At 40.2% G+C, this 20,987-nt stretch overlaps 1 protein-coding gene across 1 annotated transcript in view; it reads right to left on the bottom strand.

The window, feature by feature from the left end:
• Positions 1 to 20,987, bottom strand: part of LOC114459559 (NACHT, LRR and PYD domains-containing protein 3-like) — a 629,510-nt gene that overhangs the window by 32,907 nt on the left and 575,616 nt on the right. Inside the window, exons 2-3 of the mRNA XM_028441764.1 lie at positions 904 to 2,698; positions 656 to 829 (exon numbers count right to left, since the gene is read on the bottom strand). Coding sequence (XP_028297565.1) covers positions 656 to 829; positions 904 to 2,698 — 1,969 coding nt within the window. The remainder of the gene's footprint in view (positions 1 to 655; positions 830 to 903; positions 2,699 to 20,987) is intronic.

A 20,987-nucleotide genomic window follows, 5' to 3' on the forward strand; every position in this document is an offset into this window, starting at 1 on the left:
GGTTATTAACATTCAGAACTAGAAATGCAATGATTTATTTCAGTTTTCGGTCAATAATTCACATTTTGGTTCACCCCTAATTTTTTGACTTGATAACTTGTGTCAGAGAAAATATTAAAATATAATTTCATAAGATATATTTATATTTTTGTATGAACACAATCCTCACTGATTGGTTCCACCTCCTCTGATCTTCTCTCTCATTCCTTCATCAGCTCCTCATAGTTCTCCATCAGCCTCTCCTCACTCCTCAATACCTTCTTATCTCTGTCGTTCATCCCTCTAACCTGTCCCAGTCCTCCTCTTTTAGTGTCCCACCTCTCACACCTTCATCACATTCCTCTGATACAGCTCTCTGTCACACGTGATGGGGATTGATGTGAACATGTGATGAGCTGCTGTGATGTGTCTCACCTCAGAGTGTTCAGTCTCTGAGAGAGCAGCTTCACTGCTGAGTCTCCTGGATGGTTGTAGCTCAGGTCCATCTCTCTCACACTGGAGGAGTTGGAGCTCAAAGCTGCTGCCAGAGAAGCCCCGCCCACCTCTGTGATGACACAACCTGACAGACTGGATTCAGAAAAACATCCACAACTCAGGAAACAAGTGGGGAGACCAGGAACAGGACAATGTTGATGGAACATGTGATCCCACTGACCTGAGAGAGTCCAGTTTACAGTGAGGACTCTTCAGTCCTTCACACAGCAGCTCCACTCCTGAATCCTGCAGATCATTGTTACTCAGGTCCAGATGTTTCACACTGGAGGACTGAGAGCTGAGGACTGAGGACAGAGCTACACAGCTTCTCCCTGAGAGACCACAGGAACTCAACCTGATGAAGAATCAGAGAAACCTTACAGATGTTTGTCTGTGCCAGAATTAAAGACATGTTCTAAAGTCACATACTCAACTTTCTTGGAGGCTTTGATCACTAGGAGCAGCTTCAGAAAAGCTTCCTCTGAAGGAGAGAATCTTTTCAGGTCAAAGACATCCAGATGTTCTTGTGATGACAGTAAGATGAAGACCAGAGCTGACCACTGAGCAGGAGACAGTTTCTCTGTGGAGAGACTTCCTGATCTCATGTACTGTTGGATCTCCTCCAGCAGAGAGTGATCATTCACTTCATTCAGACAGTGGAACAGGTTGATGCTTCTCTCTATGGACAACTTCTTACTCAGCTTCTTCTTGATGTATTTAAATGTTCTCTGATTGGTCTGTGAGTCACTTCCTGTCTGTGTCAGCAGGCCTTGTAGGAGCCTCTGATTGGTCGGCAGAGAAAGACCCAGCAGGAAGCGGAGGAACAAGTCCAAGTGTCCATTTGGACTCCGTAAGGCCTCGTCCACAGCACTCTGATGAAGAAGGTTAAAGTCAGGCTGACCTCCACTATGGGGAAGGTTCTGTGGTTTATGTTCCAGCAGGTTGACTTTAGAGCTGATGAAGGTCTGATGGACATGAAGAGCAGCCAGAAACTCCTGAAGGCTCAGGTGGATGAAGGTGAACACCTTGTCCTGGTACAGGCTGCTCTCCTCTCTGAATACCTGTGTGAACACTCCTGAGCACACTGAGGCTGCTCTGAGGTCCATGCCACACTCTGTCAGGTCACTCTCATAGAAGATCAGCTTTCCTTTCTGCAGCTGCTCAAAAGCCAGTTTTCCCAGAGACTCCATCATCTTCCTGCTCTGTGGACTCCAGTGTTGATCTGTGGCAGCTCCTCCATCAAACTTCACCATCTTGACTTTGCTCTGAAGGACCACATAGTGGCTGTAGATCTGAGTCAGAGTCCTGGGCAGCTCTCTTTTCTCTCTGCTCTTCAACACGTCCTCCAGAACTGTAGCAGTGATCCAGCAGAATAGCGGGATGTGGCACATGATGTGGAGGCTGTGACACGTCCTGATGTGGGACATGATCCTGCTGACCTGCTCCTCATCTGTGGACCTCCTCCTGAAGTACTCCTCTTTCTGAGGGTCAGTGAACCCTCTGACCTCTGTCACCATGTCCACAAACTCAGGAGAGATCTGATTGGCTGCTGCAGGCCGTGTGGTTATCCAGAGGCGAGCTGATGGAAGCAGTTCTCCTCTGATGAGGTTTATCAGCAGAACCTCCACTGAGGTGGACTCTGAGACATCAGTCAGGGTCTGAGTGCTGAGGAAGTCCAGAGGGAGCCGACACTCATCCAGACCATCCAAGATGAACAAAACCATGAAGTCCTGGAAGCTGCAGATTCCTGCTTCTTTGCTTCCAGAGAAGAAGTGATCAACAAGTCCCACCAAGCTGAAGCTCCTCCCCCTCAGCACGTTCAGCTCTCTGAAGGTCAGTGGGAATGTGTAGTGGACCTCCTGCTGGGCTTTGTCTTCAGCCCAGTCTACAGTGAACTTGTGTGTTAAGAGTGTTTTCCCAATGCCAGCCACGCCCTTTGTCATCACTGTCCTGATTGGTCGAGGTTTTCCAGGAGGGGCTTTAAAGAGCTCTTCTAGTGTGATGGCTCTTTCTGCTGTGTCTGATCTCCTGGATGCTGTTTCTATCTGTATGACCTCATGTTCCTGGTTGACCTCTCCACCCCCTCCCTCTGTGATGTAGAGCTCTGTGTAGATCTCCTTCAGGAGGGTTGGACTTCCTGCTTTAGCCACGCCCTCAGACACACATTGGAACTTCTTCTTCAGCTTGGACTTTAGCTCACGTTTGTATTGATGAGCCTTTGTTCCTGAATGAAAACAAACTAAATTTTAGAGTGGACAAGTCAGAGGAGGTTTGAATATTGGAGATCAAAGTGTGTGATGTTCTCAGTCTGGATTGTTCCTCAGATTAAATGTGACTGATTGAATCATGCTTTGAAAAAGAAAAGCCAGCTTTGTGTCCTTCATGTGATGTTCCTCACAGTGAAGATGTTCACATGCTCTTACTGCTCTGCAGACGCTCAGCCAACTCCTCCTGCTTCATCTTCTTCAGGAAATACAGTGTGATGTTCAGAAAGGCCTCCCTGCTCCTCCTCTGCTCCTCATCTTCACCCTCCATCTGACTCTCTGAGCACTCTGGATCATCTCCATCCACAATCTTCTGCATGTGTTTGAGTTCAGCCTTAACAAAGCTGATAATGTTGTCCTCCAGCAGCTGGAACACAAACACATTAAAGGTGATGAGTGAAGGCCTGCTGCAATTTTGTGTGTGTGTGTGTGTGTGTGTGTGTGTGTGTGTGTGTGTGTGTGTGTGTGTGTGTGTGTGTGTGTGTGTGTGTGTGTGTGTGTGTGTGTGTGTGTGTACAGTGGTTTGATCACAGGCTGACACAGGTTTAGTGTCTTTGTAGACGTACACACCGTAAAGATGGAGTCAGGCTCAGCTCCAGAGGACCCATCCACAACTTCCAATCTGCTGTGGAGAAGACACAGACACTCAGACATGCTGAGGAGCAGCTGGAGGAAAGCACAGGAAGCTATGCTAACATCATGTGAACATCAGTAACAGTGGGTGATGTCCTGCAGAGCCTCAGTGCAGTGAGTGTGGAGCAGCCTTTGAAGCTCAGCTCACGTGTGGAACATCTCAGCATGTTTCCACTGAACAGGAGAACAAGTCTGTTGGACTGAGGCTTTATTTGGCTTCAGTCCTTTATAAATCTGAAGATCACACATTGTCTAAGACGCACCTACACACTGGAGACCATTCCTACAAAGCCTTTTCTCTTTCACCTTCCACTGTTTGCTGAGATTTACATCAACACCACTTCAATAACAAACATAGTCCATCAAATTTTTTTTTTTTTTTTTTATTGGGGGTGCTTACCACTCTCAATGAGCCACTTTTCATTCTGGCTTTTTAACACACCACACTAAATAGGGCAAACATTTAAAACATTATATATATTTATATATATATATATATATATATATATACATACTGTATATATTTATATATACTGTATATATTATGTGCTGAGGGCGGTCCAGGTGAACCAATTTCCTCCAGAGCTGGCGGTCCCGTACCAGCAGATCTACATCCTCCACAACAAGTCTGTGTTGTCTGAGATCGCCTGCTATGATGTTGACCCATCGTGTGCGGGGCTTGCCTCCTGGCCATCTCCAACCTGCTGCCCTTGGGTCAATAGCTTTCGTCAGATGGTCAGGAGGTAGGTGAAGGACATGGCCAAACCAGCATGTGCGTCACTGCGCAGCCTAGCAAGATGCTCTAGGCTGACATGTGTGGGCTCCTAGCACTTCATTGGAAATAAAAATAAACAAATACTTGAAATTGTTTAAACTGTGGATCCTGAATCTATAATTTATGAAAGTTTAACTTTTTGAATGAAATCATGGAAATTAAACAACTTTTCCAAGATATAAAATTTTTCTTATACAGGGTCTGTATGAGAGGGTGTGGACACTTTAGCAACCTCATTCTCTCAGTTTTTTTTTATTTTTACTTCATCTCCCTGAAATGTTTCAGTTTGTTTTTCAATTGCATTGTACAGGTTATAGGTCACATTAAAGGTGGAAAATACTGTGAAATTCTTTATTTATATTGTCCCTCCTCTGCTTACTCTCCATAATCGTTTTGAAGCCCTCTCATACAAAAATGGAGACAAACTCAGTCCAACTGAGCGACTGAAACAACCACCAGGAAAACGTCTCCACCACTACAGGGACTGAATTCCCATCAGTCCAAATCCTCCATAGCCTGTCTAAAACTTCTCAGAGCAGCAGTACAGAGACACTCTGGTTCCACGTACAGCCATCAACAAACACCGCTTCCACACCGGCCGACCCCGACGATGGAGGGTCCCGAGCAGCCATCAGTGACCCTCTCACCATCAGACGCTTCTGGTCAGTGTAACAGGTTCACACACATTCTTAGTCACTCATTATTGGTGATTCAATAACTAGATTATTTAATGTCATCACACACTGTATTCCAGGTGCTACAGTTCACACTATCTGAGACAAACTTAACCAAATGTTACCCACGCTGCCAGCAGCTGTAACTAAAATAGTGTTACATGTAGAAACAAACAACGTGAATAGATGTGAACCATGAGTGAGTTTAACCTTCTCTTTAACATTTTAAAGACGTGTGAAATCAGTGTTTATCTCTGGTCCTCTTCCTACACTAAATAAATACATAATTAACCAAAGAACAAACAGTACATGAATTGGTGTCGTATGTGTTTGTCTGTTCTGTCTTTGATGGAATATATATTATCATTATTTTAATCATTATTATTATTATATGTCTCACTGTCGCAAGAAGCCGAGGCAACGATTTATCAAGTGAACGTGATGTTGTCGTCAACTACAGATGTTATAATGAAGATCTCTGTCATCATCTTGTAGGAAACAAACCACATCAAGCGTAAAGCCTCCCCCTTGTTAGCAGGAATTAACCAAGGAGCCTGTTTTTGTGTTATCACGAACTGTTCACACACAACTGCCCCCGCAACTCTGAGATGCAGAACTAACCACTATGTGGTCTTTGAACTCACTACCGGAGCCGCAGAGACTGACCCAACCCTTTGAAGTATTCATTACCAACCCTTCTTTTTACGACTCCCCACATAGGGGGGCCTTCTCCTCTTCCTGCCCGAACAAGGCACAGGAGAATCCAAGGACAGTTTTCCCCCCTATATCACCTCTCTGCAACATTTACGATCAAAAGAAGAACATCTCTCTTCTCCCCCTTTTTAAACAGATACTGTGGGATGCTGTAAGTTCAAAGAACGGTCCCAATGCCCTCTGACCCCCTGTGGTGAGATGTCACAGAAGAACACTGTCCAGGCACCTATCTGAGGTGTTTCCCAGTGAAGAAGAAAGGACAAAGAAATTGTATTATGTTTGAAAAGTTAGAAATTAGAACCACGAACATGTGTTTGACTGAAAAATTACAAATGAAAACATTTTTGGAATGATTTCTACAGAAATTGAAATTGCAAATATTGCCTGTTCAATCACACTCGTTTCATGTAATTTAATAAAAACAGAATGCTATTTTAAAGTGTTTATCATTTAAAAGTGCTTAAAAATACCAGAAAACATCACAAAAGTTAGTTTGAGGTATTTACTGCAACCATATAGTTAAGAAGAGGCATAACATGATTTTTGACATTTATGTGTATGAGTAATTACAAGTAAAATGCATTAATTAGTTCCTAAAGTGATTCGAGGCTATTTCCTAGTCGTGTTTGGTATCAAACTCTTTCGTAATACATGATATTTCAGGATATGATGTTGAAAAGATGTTTTGAAATATGTGGAATTAATTATTAGGCATTCTTTTATGTTTAGAATCATCCCTTGTCATCTGTCCTCTGTCTTACACTCACACACACCCAAGACACACCCACAAGCTGAAAGCAGTGGCAGTGACCAATCACCGACATGATCACAGAATGATCAACCAAAACGCCTCCTCCAGAAGGCGTCCACAAACTCCCTTTAAAAAAAGACGCGCAACCAGAAACGTCAGTTTTGGACGCGGGTGTTCATGCTCACCCGTGTTCCCTCATGTTCCAATCTTTTCATTTATTTCATTTTATTTTTAGTTGAAACAGTTAGATTTTGGAGTCTACAGCTGCTTGGTTCGGACGAATCCGGCACCTAGTGACGTGCGTAACAGCCGAAAGGAAGCCCGGCCCGCGACCCGTTGTGGTTAGCCAAGAGCCATTATCTAAGCCAGCTGCGAAGGCCTAACCGCCCGGATTGGCTGAAGAGGCTAAATTCTGTGGAACCGAAACAGAACCAACGGTGGCACGTCCTGCTACATTGCTTCAACACACCACAGGTTTACAGAGCTTCAGCCTCTGTCTGTATGAAGGAATCAGGTGGACCATCAAATGGTCTGATTGGCCCAGTGCAGCACGGGAAACGGCGTGATAAGCACTGCTTAGTGTGGTGTAACAGTGATCCAGTGTCTTCTCCTCTCTGGTCGGACATTTAATTAATTGTCTATATTTGGGGAGCTGGTGTGAGAGGTCCCCTTTATTAAAGTCACCAAGCACAATGATAAAAGAGTCCGGGTAGGTCCGCTCCATGCACAGGATCTGGTCGGCGAGTGTGCGCTGTGCCTCGCGCACATCAGCTGACGGTGGGATGTACACACCAACCAGGATGAATGAAGCGAACTCACGGGGAGAATATGAGGGTTTGCTGTTGATAATAAAGGATTCCAGGTGAGGAGAGCAGTGCTGGAGGATCACTGTCACGTCGTTACACCAGTTACTGTTCACATAAAAGCAGATTCCTCCACCTTTCTTCTTCCCGGTGAGCTCCGCGTCTCGGTCCGCTCTGTGAAGTTGGAAGCCGGCCAACTGCAGCGCAGAGTCCGGTACCGCTCCACACAGCCACGTTTCCGTGAAGCACAGAACAGAAGATGAGGAGAAGTCTCTGTTTCTACCTAACAGCAGCTGGAGTTCGTCCACTTTGTTACACAGTGAGCGCACGTTAGAGAGGAATATCCCCGGTAACGGTGTGCGCCGGCCGCGCTGGCGGAGGCGCACAAGCGCACCGGCTCTTTTTCCTCTCCTCCGGCGCTTCACTGCGTAAGCAAAGGTGAGCGCACCTTTGAGTAAAATGTCCAGTAAATCCACAGAGGAAGCGATGAAAGTGGGAAATAAATCTCTCGGGGTTGTTGCCCTGACATTCAAGAGCTCTTCTCTTGAATAAGAGAAGCCAGTTGCGGATTTTACAACAAAAACAAGACAAAAAAGTGCGCACCAACACACCACAGCAGCCATCCGCGGCGCCATCTTACCTCACCACATGTACAGAGACAGCCAATAGAATGTCCTGGTTTGATGACACACACATACAGATGTGATTACAGACACACAGAATGAATTACACACAGACAACTATGTTTATAAATCCTAATTCTACACACAGATTGTGTTACACACGCACACACATAGTTTTGTTACAATAATGGCCCCATACAGTGAAACTACAGATAGAACACAGAGTCTATGAGTGTTCATCAATGTCAAACCTCATGTGTTCTGTTTGTTCTAATTAATGAAAGTTATTAATATAATAATATAGTACATGGTGTGAGTAAATGGTGTAACAGGTTATAAACACAGCGTTGACAGGACAAGCTGAAAAGAACACTTGGAATGTGCTGACATGGCTTATTGTCAACTATTGAAGGATTTGGAGAGCCGTGCTCTCTGCAGGAGAACGTCTAAAGATGGAGCTGATCTGTGGCTCCTCCCCCAGAATATAGTGACTGATTAATGCTGTGATTGTAAATGTTGGAGCGACAGACAACGTGCACTAAAGCCATCCCAGTGCACATCCAGCTGCTGTCTGAGCCTCCATTGGTGAGTGTTACAATGATTAGAAATGATTGATCAACCTCTGATGATTTATTACAACATCTCTATGGGTCATAGAGGGATACGGTTACGTACTGAAGCTGGGGCTAATGACCCCCCTAACCAACCTGAGGTCATTGGCTCCCAGAAAGGCTGATCAGTCACAGAGCAGAGCAGGAGGAACTAAACCCATCAACACTATCACATTATCAGGAGGTGATCAGTTCTACACCTCCATCACTGATCACCTGCACCTGGAGGGTCTGCAGTGTTGAACGTGACATCCAACAGCATCCAACAGCACCGCTGCTACCTATCTTCATTTGAATTTAATGTTTAGTGCTGAGTTCAACAAACTATTCATCAAACACTCACAAGTCTCATACATTACATATAATTTACCTCTAATCTAACCCTAACTCTAAGAATAAACTACACTGAGAAAAAGTATTATTGTTGTAATCTGTCCTCAGATCTGTTCAATTCAATGATCTGAATAGAAAGGACAGAAAAAAACCTTACAGTAGTATTTGTAAAGTTCTGTTTACAATATTTTGTGGAAAAAAAGTAACATTTCCAGGGTTCTCTCCAGTGCTGTTAAGCGTAGGGACCCCCAACGTTGTAATTTAGCTCCCCTACGGAGCGATGGTGCCCACTACGTTCAGTTTTCAACAACGTTGTAATAATTGTTGTACACTTTTGTTGTTTTGTCATTTTATAGTAATTTATATAAAATTAAGATCTTGAAATAAATCAAATGGTAAAACTTTAGTTTAGGGAACACCTATTAACCATTAAATAGTTGCTTATTAGCATTCCAATTACTAAACATACTGACTCTTAATTAGTCATTATTAAATACTTATTAATGCCTTATTCTGCATGGCCTTAATATACAACCAGTAAACCATTAACTAAGAGTTTTCCCTCAATAAACTCAGAATTATTACTTATTAGTAGTAAGTAAGGAAGTTGTTGTGTATGAATTATGATCTCAACATGCTACCATGTTTGGACTGTGAGACTGCCATTAAGTGTATAATAATGTATTAATAAGAATAAGGCATTATATGTACTAAATAAGTACTTAATATGACTAATTAAGAACCAATATGTTACTAATGCTAATAAGCAACTAATTAATGGTTAATAGATGTTCCCTAATCTAAAGTGTTACCAAAACTATTATATTTTTTCATTCATAACATAACGTACCTTGTTTTTAAGCACAGCTTCACTGATAACCTGATAAACCATTTGTTGGTATCTTTAACCACCAACATGAGTAGTTTTTACCATTTGTTTGGTCACATGCTGAGACTCTAACACACCCTCATTTACTTCACTGGATAAAATATGTAGAACCAGTCCAACCTGAAGCTGCTCCCTGTCAGAATTCACTGAAAAAACTCTGTTCACTCATTCTTATAGTGATGCTACAACCATATATGGTCAATTGGAGGATTGTCTTATTGCTAACAATCATTGGTAGAAAGTGAAGTCACATGATCTAAACTCTAACACATGTCCATCATGATCTCAGATCAACAGTTAATCTCATCATCAACTAAACACTTCATACACGTCTCAACAGAAGCTCATTGAACCACAACACTAACACATTGTGTTACCATGGAAACACACACTGAACTACACAATACTAACAACAAAGAGCATTACATTAAATACATCTGATCTTTAACTTTGAATGATTTATGTCAGGTTTGATTATAAAATAAGATCTTTGATGGTTCTAAATGATTGTATATGATGTAATAAAGACTAAATCAGTCATTTACAGTAATTAACAACATTTGTGCTTTGGACAGATGGACATGTGTTAGAGTTTAGATCATGTGACTTCACTTTCCACCAATGATTGTTATCAATAAAAAACTGTAAAGTATCCTGTACTGTTTATTGAGATGATCACAGTCTCCATGTGTTTAAACCATCAGTAATAATATGTTTATATAAATATACGTGTTTATCTCCTCTGTTTACCACACAGTATACGATCCATTCATTGATCAGAGATTAATACAGTTTATTTTATATTGTTAACAAGCATTGGTCCTAAAGTGTGTTAGTGTTTGAAAAATGTGCTGTAAAAGTTTAGTGTTTATCAGGTGGTGAATTAATTATAATAATGTATAATTATTAATAATAATAACTAGTGACTGAGGAAATAGTTGGTGACTGTATTTAGTGTGAAAACAAAGAAAAGTGATTGACACTTTAGTTCACATGGACTGAGAGATGAATCAACACTGCTGTGTGTACGACCTCTGTCCACACGCTTCATAAATACTGATTCTTTTTGTACTGCTGCACATTCTACATTTCATTGGTCTGAACGTATTTAGAACCAGTTCTATGAACGGATCAATAAATGAGGCCCCTGGACCATCAGGAAGACAACCAGCAACCTTCTTTATGTGGACTCACTGTGGGTCAGTAGATGGACCATCTTTGAAGTCAAGGAGTCTGTCCATGGACTCGTTACTTCCAAAGGACACACAGCTGGGTCCAGGTCCAGGTTCAGGTTCAGGTCCAGGTGTGAGCTGCTTCCTGGTCCTTGAACACACACACACACACACACACACACACACACACACACACACACACACACACACACACACACACACACACACACACACACACACACACACACACACACACACACACACACACACACAGTGTAACACTGATGTACAGAGGTGTGAGTGCTGAGCTCTGACGTGGTCTCACCTCTGATCTTCAGTCTGGATCTCATGTTGTTCTTTCACCGTGTCCTGATCCATAGCAGAGACACACCTACACACACACACACACACACTATATATATATACTGTATATATAACAAAATGTACAATTATGTGTTATAAAAGAGAAAAAGGTTATGTACAGTGTTTTACATATATCTATATATATATTATCCTCATTGACTGGAAATGTAAAAAGTTCAAACACATCAAACACTGGAAGAACCTTCTGTCAGAGCACCTCCTCACCCCCAAACACCCTCCATTTGGTTTTCATTCATAGATTTCTCACACACCTAATCCCTCTGAGCTGTACCTTAAATATCCTGTTTATGATCCTTTATTCCCTTATCCATGAGTATTTGTAGGTTTATTCTCTGAGTACCAACCACATCACCACTACACCTCCTTTACTATCCACTAAACCTCACACAAGCACATATTAGTACATTTACAACCATTCATTTTATTATTTTTATCTCACAATTTCCCTTGTCATTGTTTATGATTCTGGTTATTATGATTATTGCCTCTGTTGCTTAGCAACACTTTAAATGTTGTCATTTGCTATTATCAATAGTGCTCCATGTGCCCCCTTTTAACTTTGAGCACCTGCCACTCCAAATGTCTCTGCACGGCCCTGCATAGTGTATAAAATGTTATACAGTTAAAATTAAATTGAATAATGTTATGTAAAGAATATCATTTTATATAACGTATTTGAAGGGCTACAAAAAAAAAATATCTTGAATTTGATAACACATAATGTCAGTCAACACATGCTAATTGCTAATTTCTTGTCACATATCAAGCATAAATATTTAGCTGGCATGTTGAATTAAAATAGATATATGTCAGGTAAATTAATCTGTCCCCACACAATAAAATGTATATTTACTTCTAGAATATTCTTTAGTTGATTTGAAACAAAACAGAAAAAGGAGGTATAGAGGAGACCTGTGGGTGGGCCTGGGTGCTGAGCTCCAGGTTGAAACTATCATTGATCCCCCTTCCTTTTATTTATAATGTATTTTTATTTATTAATGAATTAATGTATTTTTATTTAATTCTCTTTTTTCTCTCTCGTTTTCCCTCTCTTCTCTCAATCTATTGTGTATGTGTCTGTGTACGTATGTGTGTATATATATATATATATATATATGTGTGTGTGTGTGTGTATATACTGTATACGTGTGTATGTGTGGACAGATGAATGTATATTTGATCACATTTATTGTATAATGATATAGATATATATATATATATCAATTAGTTATGTGTATATACTGTATATACTGTATATTTATAGTGTAAATAGGTGTATATTATAAGAAGATGATATGTATAGTACTAGATATTACATGTGGTAGGATCATATAATTATATACTTCCTCCTACTCCTTTTAGAACATGTACAGGCTTCACCAGCAGGATTTTTATACCATTTGTTCTCTTTGATTTGTTTGATTTATTTTCATTTTTTATGACTATTATTATTATTATCATTATTTTTTTCATTATGAGATACAGATTGCTGTTGTGTTCATGTTTGAAATCAAATCAAATCAAATATCATTCTTTTCACCAGGGGCGTTGGACTGGGGGGGTAAAGGGTACTGAGTACCCAGGGCCTAAGGCAGGGCGAGGGGTTCAGAAGTCTATATATATATGTACAAAGATGCATTTTAAACATTTTTAGATTGTTTATATGTGAATGAAAAGGGGGGGCGCACGGTGGCTTAGTGGTTAGCACGTCCGCCTCACAGCAAGAAGGTCCTGGGTTCAAGCCCTGGGGTGGAGTTTGCATGTTCTCCCCATGCTGCGTGGGTTTCCTCCGGGTACTCCGGCTTCCTCCCACAATCCAAAAACATGACTGTAAGGTTGATTGGAGTCTCTAAATTGCCCATAGTAGTGAATGAGAGAGTGAATGGTTGTCTGTGTCTCTGTTGCCCTGTGATGGACTGGCGCCCTGTTCAGGGTGTACCCCCGCCCAGCACCCCATGAGAGCCGGAGATTGGCACCGGCAGACCCCCGCGACCCTGCCAAAACGGGAATAAGCGGGTAAGAAAATGGAAGGATGGATGGATGAAAAGGGCCCTGTGTGAAAATAAGCTGGTTGTTAATCACAGTTTTACACAATTATTAATGCTGCACCCTTTAAAACAGTGCTAATGGTACGACCCACATGTGCTGCTACAGTCTGAACCGTAGATGTGATGTGGAGCAGGAGTAAATAGGTATAGCCAGAGTGTCCCCATGATTCTAATTATTCTATATTTACCTTTTATTAACCTTTTTACAGGTTTGCTTTGTCTATGTGTTAGTAATACCCCCCCACAAAAAAAAAAAAAAAAAAAAAAAATTTAAAAATACCAGCTGCTCCTTAAATTGTAGCAAAAATATGTCACAAACACAATATTCAATAAACCATAAAAAATATAGTAGAACAGATTTATAAAATACAAGCAGTGGATATGGAGTCATTAGGTTATTGCGTTTTTTTTCGACCTTAGGGTCAGGACCCCGTGTGGGGTCAGCCTAGAATTAAAGTGGGGTTTAAATGTTTAGTAATTGGTTAAAAAGTAAGTAAAAACTGATTAAAATTATATATATAGTTTTTTTTAAAAGGTTTTTGAGTTTTAGTTTTTCAAATACACATCACACACAATAAATATCAAATAACAGTTTCCTATATGTAAATTTTCTCAAATATATAAATCTCATTCAAATAAAATACAGTATATAATTATCTAATCCTGGCTACTCTGTATTAATAACACACTTTAATAATTAATTGTCCCTCCTCTGCTTACTCTCCATAATAGTTTTGAAGCCCTCTCATACAAAAATAGAGACAAACTCAGTCCAACTGAGCGACAAACAACCACCAGGAAAACGTCTCCACCACTACAGGGACTGAATTCCCATCAGTCCAAATCCTCCATAGCCTGTCTAAAACTTCTCAGAGCAGCAGTACAGAGACACTCTGGTTCCACGTACAGCCCTACAGACATCAACAAACACCGCTTCCACACCGGCCGACCCCGACGATGGAGGGTCCCTAGCAGCCATCAGTGACCCTCTCACCATCAGACGTTCCTGGTCAGTGTAACAGGTTCACACACATTCCTAGTCACTCATTATTGGTGATTCAATAACTAGGAACACCAGATTATTTAATGTCATCACACACTGTATTCCAGGTGCTACAGTTCACACTATCTGAGACAAACTTAACCAAATGCTACCCACGCTGCCAGCAACTGTTACTAAAATAGTGTTACATGTAGAAACAAACAACGTGAATAGATGTAAACCATGAGTGAGTTTAACCTTCTCTAACGTTTTAAAGACGTGGGAAATCAGTGTTTATCTCTGGTCCTCTTCCTACACTAAATAAATACATAAATAACCAAAGAACAAACAGTACATGAATTGGTGTCGTATGTGTTTGTCTGTTCTGTCTTTGATGGAATATATATTATTCATATTTTTATTATTATTATTATATGTCTCACTGTCGCAAGGAGCCAAGGCAACGATTTATCAAGTGAACGTGATGTTGTCGTCAACTACAGACGTTATAATGAAGATCTCTGTCATCATCTAGTATCCATAGAGACGCATCGTAACTGATCAGCATTATTGATCTCTTTGTTAAGATAAATAAAGTTGTATTGGTGCATGTACACAGTGTTCATTTCCCCTGTTCTTCTTCTTCTGATTTATTTAGTGGTAGTTTCCTCTTCTTCTTCTTCTGTGTTGCTGGAGGTGGTTTGGTTATAAACACATTTTATTAATAAGTGATATGTTATAAGTTATATTATATGTTATATGACATAGGTATATAAATATATGCCTCCAATTGGAGAGTCATTCACTTGGTATCAGTGACAACTGCTGGTTTCTAGTGGTATTACAGGAGTTACAAGTTAAAAGTTGGCTATTCTCCAAATGTGTTCCAAAAGTCACATGTACAGAGACAGCCAATAGAATGTCCTGGTTTGATGACACACACATACAGATGTGATTACAGACACACAGAATGAATTACACACAGACAACTATGTTAATAAATCCTAATTCTACACACAGATTGTGTTACACACACACACACATAGTTTTGTTACAATAATGGCCTCATATAGTGAAACTACAGATAGAACACAGAGTCTATGAGTGTTCATCAATGTCAAACCTCATGTGTTCTGTTTGTTCTAATTAATAAAAGTTATTAATATAATAATATAGTACATGGTGTGAGTAAATGGTGTAACAGGTTATAAACACAGCGTTGACAGGACAAGCTGAAAAGAACACTTAGAATGTGCTGACATGTCTTATCGTCAACTATTGGAGGATTTGGAGAGCTGTGCTCTCTGCAGGAGAACGTCTAAAGATGGAGCTGATCTGTGGCTCCTCCCCCAAAATATAGTGACTGATTAATGCTGTGATTGTAAATGTTGGAGCGACAGACAACGTGCACTAAAGCCATCCCAGTGCACATCCAGCTGCTGTCTGAGCCTCCATTGGTGAGTGTTACAATGATTAGAAATGATTGATCAACCTCTGATGATTTATTACATCTCTATGGGTCATAGAGGGATACGGTTACGTACTGAAGCTGGGGCTAATGACCCCCCTAACCAACCTGAGGACCCCCCAGGAGCAGCACTACACCTGGGTCTGTGCACGTTTAGGAAGCGTCAGTGAACACACACAATAGTTGTGCTAAAAGGCTGATGGCTGTGTGTGTTTAAAGTGAAATAGTGTGACATCATGTGATGATGTAATGCTGCTGTCATTCAAACAACACAGAATCACACAGAGATTTTAGAGAAGTTTGACCCTCAGCTCTCTTTAAAAAGTCACACATTTCACATGTTAAACATGATCATTGTTCACGTATCAATAAGTGAGTCTTTGTTCAGGATGTTTGTTTGTTTGTTGATCCTTGATTTCATTTATAGCTTTGGTCAGAATCCACTGGAAAAAGTCTGTTCACACATTCTGAACCTCCTATTATCCTCAAATATCACCAACACATTTTACCCTTGGGGTCAATCTGACCCCAGGAATATTTACCTCCACAAAATGATTTTTTATTGATCATTGACCAAGTTTTAGGAGGTATGTTACTAATCTAGATTACCTCTTATCTAACGCTAACTTCAAGGATTTAATCAGTGTGTGCTGGACTATGAAGCATGCTAATGTTTTACAGAGCTAAATCACCATGGTAACTTATGCTGAATGATAGTGTTGTGTTCAAGACCACACTATCCGAGACAAGACTTGCCCGAGACCAGAATGCACCGAGACCAAGGCCGAGACTACCGGGAGCCGAGACCGAGTCAAGACCAAGACCATAAACATTTTTTTTAAATTTAAAAAAATATATAAATAAATAAAATTATGACAAGGTTTGACAGTTAAATAACATTCTCTCTTTAATTTTAGATTATTTTAAATACATTTGATGGAGAAAAAAGGTTCCTGCAAACAATTTACTAAATTATTAAAAGTACTACTGATAAATTCACAATTATTCTACATATTTGAAAACAAGATTTTTATGTCAGCTGAATGTACAGCAAGTGTTTAAAAGTATTTCTGCCAATAAATAAGATGGTGAAACTAAAAACAAACTCAAACCCTGGAACAGTCATGTGACAAATCAATCAACAGTTCTTGTTGAGAAAGATTATTATTATTCATAAATAATCTCACACTTTTACACATTAACAGTGTTACGACCTGAAAGGAATTAACATATTTATAAAGGACAAGGGGAAACCAGGATATACAATTTTAACGTTTTTATTTATGCAGTGCCAGGATTGCTGGGTTTCCACTGTTTCCTGAGGAAAAAGGAGCTATCAACAAAGCCCTAAATCCCATGTCCCAAAACTAACAAAAAAACAAAGAAAGACGAGGTAACGATTGACAAAGTAAGAACTGAAAGTTGGACCTGACGAGTCAGCTAAACAGAACAAAAAGGTGCAGTGCCAGGTTAACCCTGTACAGGGCCCACAGAGCTGAGGCCACACCCAAACTAAGAAATGAAAACCAACCCCGTCTAAACCCACCCAAAGAAAACATGAAAACAGTACTCCTGATCCCGTCAGGTCTAAACCCAAATCATAACCTTAGAATCAAAAGGGTCCAGCAGTGTCCAGCCAGTCAAGGCTGTCAAACGCTGACCAGACGAGCACGCGCCCACAGACGAGGCGCGCTACCGACAGCAGAGCGGAGTGCAGCTGAGTGGCTATCTGAAGATGGGGAGGGGCGAATTACCCTACTGCCAGCCTAGGATAGGTGCGCTGTACGTAACAACAGTATCAGCAGCTTCCTGTCTAGGTTCTTTCATTCCTGCCTTTTCTGTAACAACTGTGTTGTTTTTGGTCTGAATTATGGATTTTAATTATTTATCATTTTAAATTTGGTCGGACCAGGTTATGAAGTGGATCAGATCTGAGGGAGTTTAACTCTAGCATGCCCAAGATTTTCTTACTCCTGTTGCCCTGCCCAGAGGCCGCCAAATGACACTGATTTGCAACTCAGTGGGCCACCTCTCTTATGTAAATAAAGCCTTTCGATCGGAATGTGCAGCTGGGCAGTGACAAACTTTGGGGGTTGGTGTAAATGATGGCCAGTGTTGAGAAACCAGTGTTTCTTCCACGTAGATGATGTTTGTTAATCCAAATAACATTGGAATATTGGATAAGAATGGCCAAATTAATATGAGCCATGTGTGTTGTGATCAATTAATAAACCACAGTAAATAAAATTAGAAAAAGAAAAACAGTATTAAAGCAACCAAGCTCCTGTTTCCTACTCCTGTATTTTCACTATTTACCATTATTGTTTTTGAAAAGTGCTTATAAATAAAATGTATTGTTGCTATTTATGGTAAAGCGAGATTTCCGAGTGTGAAAAGGACTGTTTGAGTTCTCACTTTAAAAAGGTAAATTCACGAGGTCCACCATTCATTAACCAGGTCCATGAATTATTTTATTAAGCTATTATTTTACAAATTTGAAGAAAGTGCACAAGATGCACAAAGAATCAATGCTTCAACAGGGAAAAACAATCTAAATCTCTGTTTACACCATCAGTTATGCTGACATTATCCCTCTTGACCTTTGACCCAATGTGGAAGTGCTACTTACTAATTTCTGTCGCAAAAGTTGAAATATAAGTTGCAGCCTCTATGGGAAACACAAAGGAGAATACAAAAGGTCTTTGTGTCCTGGAACCTACCCAGCCACCCCCCCACCCTAGCTGAGGGGGGGGGGGGTAGTGGCCTCAGTAACATAACAATAGTCACAAGCTGAGTTGTTCACACCCGCCATCTGACACCAGCTTGGACTTTAAAGGTATAGGTGTCAAATGACATCTCTTTGGACATGTTAGTGTTAAAAGCTCCGCCTTCTGGTGTGCAGCACTAACAATGTTGCTCTTCACTGTCGTCATGGATATAAATTCATGATAATTATTTAATCAATCAATCAATCAAATTGTATTGTATTTATAAAAAGAAGCTCCTTTCACACAGCAAGTATAAGATCATAAGCTCCTCCTCCTGTAAAGACGCTCTGCCAGTTTTCTCCATTGTAGTGATTGGTCAGACGCTGCTAGCTCCACCCCTTTCATGTGAACGTGCACGTACCCAGGCTGAAAACACTTGGGTATAATTACCGTGTTGTTATCAACCTTCATAGGACAGCTTCTCTCTGACAGGGGATGTTTGGTGAGTTGAAGCTAACAGATTAATCCAGGATATAATAATCTAGATTAGTAGCATAGGGCCTTAGTGTCAGACACTTTGTTTATTAGTTGAGTCCATAAATAAGGCCTTGATAATAAACATTGACCTATTCTCTAGTGCCACCATCAGGTCAAACTTTCATATTACAATTAATTTATCTGGAATAGTTTTCATCTAAATATTTTCTAATGTGTGGTGAACATTCATGACTCTCACACAATGAACCATAGTGATTGATGTTGGTGACCCCACCCACTCCCTGCTCCCCCCTTATAGACATTTATTTACTTATTTCTATTTATTTTTTGTAAAATATATAATAATAATAAAAACTCAAATTGTGAACAGAAACAATTATTCCTTCACACCAGTCATACTAGTGGTGGTAAGCTACATTGTAGCCACAGGTGTCCTGAGGCAGACTGACAGAAGTGTTGCTACCATTTGGTGCCTACGGCCCCTCTGACCACCACCAACATTCATACACAGTTCATACACATTCCTATGGAGTTATTCACTATAAAGTTTGACTCCTCTTTTAACAGTGGATGAGTTTTTATTTATTTATTTATTTTTTTACTTTATGGGTTTTTTTATGTTTTTGTGACCTCTGTCCACACGCTTCATAAATACTGATTCTTTTTGTACTGGTGCACATTCTACATTTCATTGGTCTGAACGTATTTAGAACCAGTTCTATGAACGGATCAATAAATGAGGCCCCTGGACCATCAGGAAGACAACCAGCAACCTTCTTTATGTGGACTCACTGTGGGTCAGTAGATGGACCTCCTTTGAAGTCAATGAGTCTGTGCATGGACCGGTCACTTCTAAAGGACACACAGCTGGGTCCAGGTCCAGATCCAGATCCAGATCCAGATGTGAGCTGCTTCCTGGTCCTTGAACACACACACACAGACTGAGAGTGTAACACTGATGTGTATGTGTGTGTGTGTGTGTGTGTGTGTGTGTGTTTCCACTCAGGTGTGCTGCATAACCAATCAACCAATGAAAAGAATGAAACATCAACCAGCGGTGGGTAGAGTAAAAGTACTATTACTTCATAATATATAATTACTCAGGTAGAAGGAAAAGTACTCGTAAAAAAAAAAGTACTCAAGTAGTGAGTAACTTCAGATGATATTTATTACTTCAAAAACAAACCATCACTCTCTGAATGAGAGGCTTGGATATATTCATTAAAAAATGCTTAATAAACATAATCAACATAATAAGTGTGACAGTATTTTTATACATATTTCTTTTTCAGAGAGAAGTTCATCAGTAGTACAGCAGCTATTACAGAAAGAAGAAGACATGTAGGGAAACTATGGTTTATTTAGCTCTTAACAACCTGTAAATATTACACTAAACTAAACCCAGTGAAATATAATAGAAGTTTAATAGATCTCTAGTTTCTAAAGAAATTAAAAGAGGATATATAGAAAACAATTTCCATCTTAAAGCGTAAACCTTACAATCAAACCAGGACATTCTATTGGCTGTCTCTGTGTAACCAGTAGTTGTCACTGGTACTAAGTGATAGACCCTCCAATTGGAGGCAAACTTCATTTAAAAAAACATATATAGTCTTTTTTTTTTAAATTCAAAATGTTAATGCAGAAATCTTGTTGATGTGAGGAATTTGGATATTTACGAAAAATTGAGCGAGAGTTTAAGGACGTCACATTCTGTCAGCGTGAACAGAACCAGAACTGAAATCTGCACCTGGTTTCCCTCCACAGGTCCTGGACCTGAGGTTTATTCCATAAAGCAGGTTATGTTCAAACTCTGAGTCTGTTCAGGCTGAAATGAGGGAAACTCTGAGTATCTCATTCCTAAACGCGAGGTATGTTATTCTCTGAGTATGTTACCATGGCAACATTGTCCATGAACTAAACCTGGTCGCTGGCAGGTTTTATCAAAGAAACCCTGGGTTTCTACCTGGCTCCGCCCACCTGAACACTGTTTCTAAACACTTTACTGAACCTTAACAATTTTCTCTGAAACACATTAGTAACATCACACACCACAGACGTGTTCACATCATTACTAATGTTGTGTTGTTTCACTTTTTTTAAACGGTAGTTTTCTTTCTAACATTGTGGATGTAGATCATTAAGTGAAAGTCACTGAGAGGTTGATCTACATTAAAACATCT

This window comes from Gouania willdenowi, unplaced genomic scaffold, assembly GCF_900634775.1.
Source record: "Gouania willdenowi unplaced genomic scaffold, fGouWil2.1 scaffold_32_arrow_ctg1, whole genome shotgun sequence".
Taxonomy (NCBI): domain Eukaryota; kingdom Metazoa; phylum Chordata; class Actinopteri; order Blenniiformes; family Gobiesocidae; genus Gouania; species Gouania willdenowi.